Consider the following 8,731-nt stretch of genomic DNA (forward strand, 5'->3'; position numbering starts at 1 on the left):
GCATTCTGCCACAGAGTTCAAAGAATAAACCTTTACTCTTTGGAAAACCAACATACCATTTGCCCATCCGTATTTCTGTGGCACATCATCCATTCTCCATGACTTTTTATTGATAAATGACAGTGATCACTCTCAGATGCTCTTTCAGTGCTAAGGCATATAGTTCTTCGAGGCCTTGTGATCTTAATTCTGAGGATATTTAGGTTGCTCTCTTACATGAGATACGAGCTCATCTAATTCAAACATGTCAAGTTTCAATTTTCCATTAATTATTTTGGTTCAATCTTCCCAGTTTAATGATTATTCCTTTGGTAGAGAAAAGAGTAACAAAATAGCAACTAGTTAATTCTATTTTCCCCAGCATTTATTATCACCACAGAATTCACCTGTAAGCAGTGACCCCATCCCTTATTTTTTCTTGATTTTGTCCCCAAGATATTGAAAAAAGTTCTTTTGATTGTTTTCAGAATTTATTACATGCCTCAATTCATTATAACATTATTATTATAGGATTATGACACTCTTCTGTATTTATCTTTTTTCCCAGACTTGATTCTATTCTGAAAATATCTTCTTACAAATCTGGCTTCAAGAAAAGCCTTTGCTTCCATAGAGCAAAATGCAATCTTAAAATCTGTCTCCTTTGAAAAGTGTTTCCCAAACATATATTGAAGTCATGTGAGATTCCTTGACAGATTCAACCACTGAAACAAATTTGTTCAGTGTTAAGAATAGCTAGAATTTATATGATGCTTTAAGATTTGTAAAATATTTTACAAATCCTGTTTCACTTTATACTCACAACAACCCTGGGAAATATGTGTTATTATGATCCCCATTTTTCAGATGTAAAAACTGAAAGTAAATGACTTGCCCAGGTTACCTAGCTAGTGAGTGTTTGAGATGGAGTTTGAATTATCTTCCTGATTCATGCTCCAACACTTTATCCACTGTACCACCTAACAGCCAATGACCCCTTGAAGCTCAGCATCAAATGGCTCATCAAATAAGTAATAAATAGAATTCATTCATTCATCAAATTCATCAAATAAGTCATGAATAGAATTCCTTGGATCAGGAACTCATCTTTCTGAATTCAAATCTGACCTTTCTAGATACTTCCTAGCTGTGTGACCCTAGACAAGTTACTTAACCTTGTTTGCCTTAGTTTCCTTGTCTGTAAAATGATCTGGAGAAGAAAATGGAAAACCAATCCAGTATGTTTGCAAAGAAAATCCTAAATAGGGTCGAGAAGAGTGAAGAAGCTCTCCTAAGGTGTGACCTAAGTGTCACATAGATCATCCTGTGTAAAATCTAAGTAGAAGGATTTCTTATCAATTGAGAGATGGTCAAGATGTAGCTATTCACACCCATATAGAAAATCACAGTGTATATGACACACTCATTGTCTTCATTACAAGTAAGTCTGGGCAGCTTCCAAGTTGATTTTTGGGAAGGAACTGATCTCTGTGACACTTAGGTCACACCTTAGGAGAGCTTCTTCACTCTTCTCGACCCTATTTAGGATTTTCTTTGCAAACATACTGGATTGGTTTTCCATTTTCTCGGATTAGATCTAATTGAGGAAAATGTCCCATGCCTTCAACAATTCCCAACTTTTTTTTGTAAACCCTTACCTTCCACTTTAGAATCAATACTACATATTGGTTCCAAGTCAGAATAGTGGTAGGGGCCAGGCAATAGGGGTTAAGTGACTTTCCCAAGGTCACACAGCTAGGAAGAATCTGAGGCCACATTTGAACTCTGGACCTCCCATTTCTAGGCCTGGATCTCAATCCACTGAGCTACCCAGCTGCCCTCCCCACCCCTGATCCCAAACTTTTTGATGATGGAAAAGCTTGATTTTTAACATCAACGTTAACTCCTGGTGATATTACAAAGATGTAAATAATAGAAAATTATGATCTTGGAAGAATATATTGTGAATTACTAAAAAGACATAGAAAGGAGAAGATTATACATAAATGGGCTGAAACATAACCCCACTGATGAATTGCATACCAGAAGTGATGTGAGAGACCTCTTTGGAAAAGGATATGGTCTTGTCCTATAGTAAGGAAGAAGAACAAACAGATGTGTAGCCTAAGTGCTACACTCAGAGCCCCAAAATCTAGAGAATAAACTCCACAATTAGGTAGATGATGATGATGATGATGACGATAATGAAAAAGAAGACAAAGAAGCAATTTCCGTGTTATTTCATTTGATCATTACACCAACCCTGGGAGGTAAGTGCTACTATTACAGGACTTTTTACTTATATTTATAAATATAGTATAAATACAACATTTATATAAAATAAAATAAATATAACTTCATAATAATTTGTATTATATTTGTAAGAATATTGTCATATCCCCATATATACACATATAAGGAAACTGGGACAAATAAAGTTTAGATGATTTGCCAATTTCATACAGCTAGTGAGTGTCTGAGGCTGGATTTGAATGTGGGTAGCTTGACCAAGGAGGACTTATTCAAGGATATGGACAAGAATTGCACCAAATGAAAATGTCTAAGGCCCACAATGATAGAGGGAGTAATCACAGGCACGAGAGGTCAGTATACAAAATTATAGGAGTAAATACCAGAGAATTAAGGAAAAGGAAGGAAAATAAAGCCCCAAACCTACAAAGTAGAAATCTGTCAAGATTCTAACAGTAGAATCATCTCCTTCAGTCAATTTCCCTAGAGTACAAAGCCCCCCAAGTCATTTCAGGGGTTAACTAGTTGCTTTCCCTGTCTGAGCCTCTTCCCAGGAAGGGAAGAGGACACTGAGTTCATCATCCTTTGTCCAAAGAGCAAAGGGACCACAGGTTTAAATCTAGACCCTGTGAACATTATTATCTAGTCCTGTCTTTTTGTTTTAGATAGGGAAACTGAGGACCAGAGAGATGCGAACATTTGCCAAGTCTGAGATTCCAAGCCAAGCCCCCTACTCCAAGTCTGGGGTCTATCGCTTCACTGGAGGTCTGTCCCTCTGGGTGTATGCTGTTGATGTCTATAGAGAGGGAGGTGAAAGGAGGGGTCTGTTTTTTCTGGGCATGAACTGTATGAGTGTGAGTGCATTGTGTTTACAAGTTGGCACATTTTCTGTGCAGCCTCTTTGTCTTTGTGACTTTGCTGAATGAGTCCAGCCTTTGATCTCAGTAGAGCCCTCCTCCTCCCAGCGCTCCTAGGGCTTAAGCTCGCCTCTAGGTTGTGCCTCCACCAGCCAACTGTAGGGGCCGCTGCGGTTCAATGAGTCATCCACCCCTCCACCTCCTCCTCCTGCATCCACTCTTTCCAGCTAACTGATTGTGCCAGGCTGCACAGAGGCTTTTTGTCCGCTTCCTGTGCCCAGGCTGTGCCACTATCCCACCACCCCCACATCTATCCTTCCACCACACAAAGTCTACAAACTTCACCTTTGCTAGGTCACTCCTTCCAAGATACCTTGGACAAGTCTTTTCTCCTCCTCCCTGGGTCCCAGACTCCCCATAAGTAGAAAGTGCATGTGGGCATGATTTCTAAACTTCCTTCCATTGAACATTTATTAAGCAACTATTGTGTTCAAGGTTGTTTGCCCTGTACTGTGAATACAGAGATGGAGACAATATAGCCACAATCCTTGCTTTCGAGGGACTTACAGTGTCCCTCTGGGCATGAACTATATGAGTATGATCTAGAAGGAAATAGCAATAATAATAATAATAATAATAATAATCATTAACATAGCTATTAGGTGTTCAAAGTACTTGGCATATTCGATTATCTCTGTGATCTTTGCAACAATGTGAGTTAGCTATTGCAGTTATTTTTGCCCCCATTTTACAGATGAGGAAACTGAGGCTGACAGCTTAAGTGACTTTGGTCCCTTCCAGACTCCAAAAGCTATAACTCCATGACATGTGAGTAATCATATAGTTAGTATCAGAAACATAAAAGCAGAAGTGAGCTTCCTACTAACCTCTTTTAGGTTTTGTTGTTATTTTGTCTTGTCCTTTTGGATGGAATCTATGACTTCTTTGGTATGGGTTGCTTCCTGGTGAAGAAACTACTCCCTCTGCTGACATGACGGACAAATGTTCCATAGTTTGGTGTCAGAGGATGGGCTGGGAACCTTTAAGATTAAGTCATTTGCCCAGGGACCCAGAACCAATGTACATCAGAGGATAGACTTGAATCCAGATTCTATTGACTCAAAAGCTACTCCTACTCTATTCTCTCTGAGAGGCTATTTCTCTTGCTATACTATGCATATACAAATAACTAAGAAGAAAACCAAAACACTTCCTCCATGCTTCCGTCACACATTATTTGTATGGCATTTGGCAAAGCCATTTGATCTCCCTGAGGTTTAGATTCCTCTTCTATAAAACAGGAATATCAATGTCCCTATCCCACAGGATAATGTAAGGAAAATGATTTAGCTCCCATTAAGTGCTGTCGAAATGTGTCTTTAGCATTAAAGGGAGACTGTGCACAGACAGGAGAGGTCAAACCGAGAGACAAAAGATTAGATGACAGACTACATTTTAGGTGGGTAAGGGTGGTGTTACCAGGGAATGCTTTGTTGAGCAAGTGGCACCTGACTTGGGTTTTGGGTAAAGGGGCATGGGAAAGGGAGGGCAAGACAAGATCAGCTTGGCTGAAACAGTGAGAGGTCAAGTACTTTAAGAGCCTTGAATGGCAGGCTAAGAAATTTATACTTATTTCTAAAGATAAGCACTAGAAAGATAAACCCAAGAGCTCTTAAAGTTGCGATGAGGGGGGAAGAGAATTGGAGGCAATGAAACCAATCTATATTACTATATTCCAAGAGGAATAATGTGATCCTACATTAGGATGGCAATAATGGAAGCAGAGAGAAAGGAGCATATTGGAATGGGATTTGGGGATGCCAAGACAGAAGGACCTGATCTCTTATCCTTTTTACCTCTGTCATACATGGTTGAATTCCTTTCCCTTCATTGGAGGAAATGGAGGGGAAGATGAAGAAGCAATAACAAGGTCAAGTAGATAGTGTGCTGGACTTGGAATCAGGACTTGAATCTGGGTTCAAATCCTGGTTTCCTCATTGATTAGCTGTGTGATCATGGACAAGTGACTTCACTGTGTGAGCTTCAATCTTCACATCTAGAAAATGTAGGGAGTAGAGTACCGACTGCACAGAACTGACATGAAGTAATGCACAGAAGAGACTAAAACCTTACCGCGTTATTTCTCAGTTATTATTCAAAGACAGAGCCAGCAGGTATAAATTCTCATCTTTATTCAGCACACCTGAGCAGAGACAACACTGCCCTAGTGTATAAATAGTCAATGACTGCACCACAAACCACACCTGATAAATATGCTGCTGGGCTGTGAGTGTGAGTGTGTGTGTGTGTGTGTGTGTGTGTGTGTGTGTGTGTGTGTGTGTGTGTTCACAAAGCAAGCCCTTATTTACAGAATAGATTACAAAAGTATTACAAAATGTGGTCCTGAACTGGGGAGCATGGAAGAAGTGGGGAGGGGGCACAGCCCCTCAAGAACAAGCACAGCCGTTCCTCACTGAGGGGGGCAGGGAAGGGGACCAGGGACCTGGGGCCAGGAACCTGCCCCCTAAACCCCTGCCAGGCACTGGGAAACCAATAAATTAATGTGGGGGAGGAGGGAAGGGGGAGGAGACAGAAGCACATTCCAAGGAATCCTCAGAGGCCTTAGACTTGAATTGGATGGGCCCCCTCCCAAAGTCTAGTCTGACCCCCAATGGAGCCACAGGTGGGAAGCCCAGGAGGTTTGGGAATGGCCCCACCTCAGAGGACCTGGTAGATGGGGTTAGGATTGGGGACAGAGATAGGCCCAGGGCTGCTGTCAGCAGAAAGCTGAGTACTCCCACTGGGGATGGGGGAGGGAATGTGGGCACCACTCTCACTCATAGTGGTGCCCTCCTGTGGGGAGCAGGGTGTGCCTTCTCCCAAAGGAAGCACAGGGCATGCAGACCCCTCAGTGGAGATTCGCTCAACAATGCTAGAGAGGCAGTCCAGGCTAGACACAACCAGTCCCTTTCCAGGCTTGGCATCTGTAAAGAAATGGCAGAAATTAAGGCTGAGCGATAGATTCTGAAGCCCAGGAATCACAGGAAGCTCAGAGGCCTCATCCTCCTCTACACAGATCACGCACTCTCTCTGTCCTCCACCAAAATGGCAGGAGTCCAGACATCACCACTAACTTGCTATTGCACCAGTTCTTTAAACTCTGGGGGCCTTGGTCTCTTCCTCTCCCAAACCAGGGAACTGAACTAGAACCCAAACCTTGGGTCGACTCCACTGAAAGTATATTCAATTCTGTCTCTTGCCTCTCTTTTGGTAGGAGTCCAGACATAGGCAGACCTGGCTGGACCCTGAGTCTCATATGCAGGGATGAGGTATGGGGATGAGGTATGGGGTAGGGGCAGATTAGGAATTTGGGGATTTGGGCTGGGGCAGAAAGTACCTGATACCTACCACCTGGAGAATCACTGTAGTAGCTGCTGTCATAGCCACTTCTATGCCTGGAACTGCAAAGAGGGCCTCCGTAATCCATCTGGAGACAGGAAAGCAGATCCTGGGTGAGGTCCTGATCCTCCTCCCAACTCCAGCCCTTTAGCATACATGGCCAGACCTCCCCAGGGCTTCAAATGAACACAGATATCCCCTCTTTCCTTCCTCTCAGAGTCCCCAGGAACTGCCTCAAATTTACCACCCCAGGATTTTAGGTGCATTTCCTGAGGTGGGGGGGGGCACTCAGGTAGGTATAGGAGAATTGATTTGTGGCTAGTTGGCACCTGAGAGATCACCTTGCCCAACCCCTTTAGAAACCATGAGGAAACTAGAAGTGACTTGCCCAAGGTCACACAGGTAAGTTAAACAGAGAAGCATAAAGATCTGAACCCAAGTCCCTTCTCTGTAAGCCAGACTGGAGGGATTCCTCACCCCCACCCCCAAACTGGTGTAATCTAGAGTCCAGGATTCCCCAGCTCCACCACAAACTTTCTATGAGATTTAAGCAACAGCTTTCCCAACTCTAAAAGTCTCTTCCATAAAGGTAGTCCTTGCCCCTGCCACCTCACCCCAGCTCCATCCGATAGTTTCTCTTCTCCTATGAAGTCAATAGAAAAATCACCTCAGACACCAGGGTCCCAATCATGATTTGGGGGTGGGAGGGGTGGAAGGGGGGCTTTTCCAATGCTGCCTTTTGGACCTTATACAGCAACCTGCCTTCCACAACCTCCCCATCATTCTCCTGCCTTTTCTCCTCCCTCCAGCTCCGTCCACTGATCCCGTTTGTTCTGCCCTCACCACCTTACCATGCCATCGGAGCAACTGGAACGCGGACTGGATGCATCCGAGTCTCCACTGTAATGCTCCACCACGCGGGCCTGGCCAGTGGCCCCCTGAGGGTAGAAGGCAGCGGTGCCGCCAGAGGGTGCCCCGTCCTGGTCTCTCAGCAGTGCCTGAAGCCCCTCGATATAGCGGATGGCGTTCCGCAGGATCTCTACCTTGGGCAGGCGCTGGTTGGGGTTGCTCGACGTGCACCGCTTCAGGGTCTCAAAAGCTTCGTTCACCTTGCTCAGCCGGCGCCGCTCGCGCATGGTGGCGGCCTTGCGCCGGTCTGCATTGGTCGTCTTGCGTTTGCACGCCTTGCAAGCCCAGAGCAGGCAGCGGCCCGCCTGGTGGTGACCGCTGGGAGCGCGCACGTGCTCATCCTCCCGGGCACCCTGGACCGCGCTGGGGTGGTGCGCGTGCTCGTCGGGCTTTAGGAGCGCGCCCACGTGCACCAGGCGTGGGTCCAGGTCCTCGAAGAAGCGCAGGTCCGGGGAGTCAAAGCAAGGGTCATCGTAAAAATCGTCAGCTGTGGTAAAGGAGCAGAGGGAACCGTCGGGGCCTGCTAAGTCCATGTCCCGCAGCGGCGGGGGCAGCAACTCCATGGTCCCACTGGGGAGCCAGGGAAAACTGTCTTAGGGGAATCGCTTCTGCTGTCCCGCAGTCCGGCTTTTCAGCTCGACGGCAATTGGGAGCAGAGCCCCAGGGCTTCAGAGATACTCCCTAGCAAACCAGAGGGAAGAGTATCCTCCGTTCTCCAGCAGAAGTGCGTACCCTGGACAGAGACTGCGAGATAGCGATAGCCCCCCCACCCACCCCACCCTACCCTACCCTACCTCCCCTCTAACACTTTACCAGGAAAAGTCTAGCCCACTCCGATGCGCGTGTGGGGCTCCCCCCACCCCTCACTCCAGCCGCTGGCGCTCCAGGCTATTTATTCAGAGCTCAGGACTCGCAGTTGGGCTCTGGGAGGGGGTAGCCCCGAGAGGGAGGCAGCGGGGGACGCCCGGAGCCAATGAGAGCGGCCCGGGATGGGGGGCGGAGACCGAGGAGTCCGAGAATTTGGGAAAGAAGAGACCCAAAGGGGAGGAGAGGGGAGTGTCCCAGAGCCCGAGCTGATCCTCTTCCACTCTTCTCTTCTCTTCCTCCCTCCTCTCACCCCTCATGCTGCTCACTGCCCAACATTTAGCTCGGCTCCGCGCTTTGGTTCCTGGCACTGTCTCCTAACTCACTGCATTAGGACATAGCCGCCACATTTTTTCACCAGGTCCGCTCACTCAGTGCGTTCTGCCTCCCTTGGGGCTCCAGGATGTCTCCCGGGAGATGTGGGTTCAAGTTTTGCTTATTAACTGGGACCTTGGGGATGTCCCTTCTCTCCC

General features: G+C 46.1%; 1 protein-coding gene across 1 annotated transcript; it reads right to left on the reverse strand.

Annotated features, from left to right (window-relative positions):
* Positions 1-5,414: 5,414 nt before the first annotated feature.
* Positions 5,415-8,136, reverse strand: MYOD1 (myogenic differentiation 1). The gene is made up of 3 exons (XM_044680985.1): positions 7,337-8,136; positions 6,495-6,573; positions 5,415-6,070 (listed from the first exon to the last, which is right to left on the reverse strand). The coding sequence occupies exons 1-3, from the start codon at positions 7,955-7,957 to the stop codon at positions 5,805-5,807; spliced, it is 966 nt and encodes a 321-aa protein (XP_044536920.1). The 5' UTR covers positions 7,958-8,136; the 3' UTR covers positions 5,415-5,804.
* Positions 8,137-8,731: the final 595 nt, after the last annotated feature.

This window comes from Gracilinanus agilis, chromosome 6, assembly GCF_016433145.1.
Source record: "Gracilinanus agilis isolate LMUSP501 chromosome 6, AgileGrace, whole genome shotgun sequence".
NCBI classification, from domain to species: domain Eukaryota; kingdom Metazoa; phylum Chordata; class Mammalia; order Didelphimorphia; family Didelphidae; genus Gracilinanus; species Gracilinanus agilis.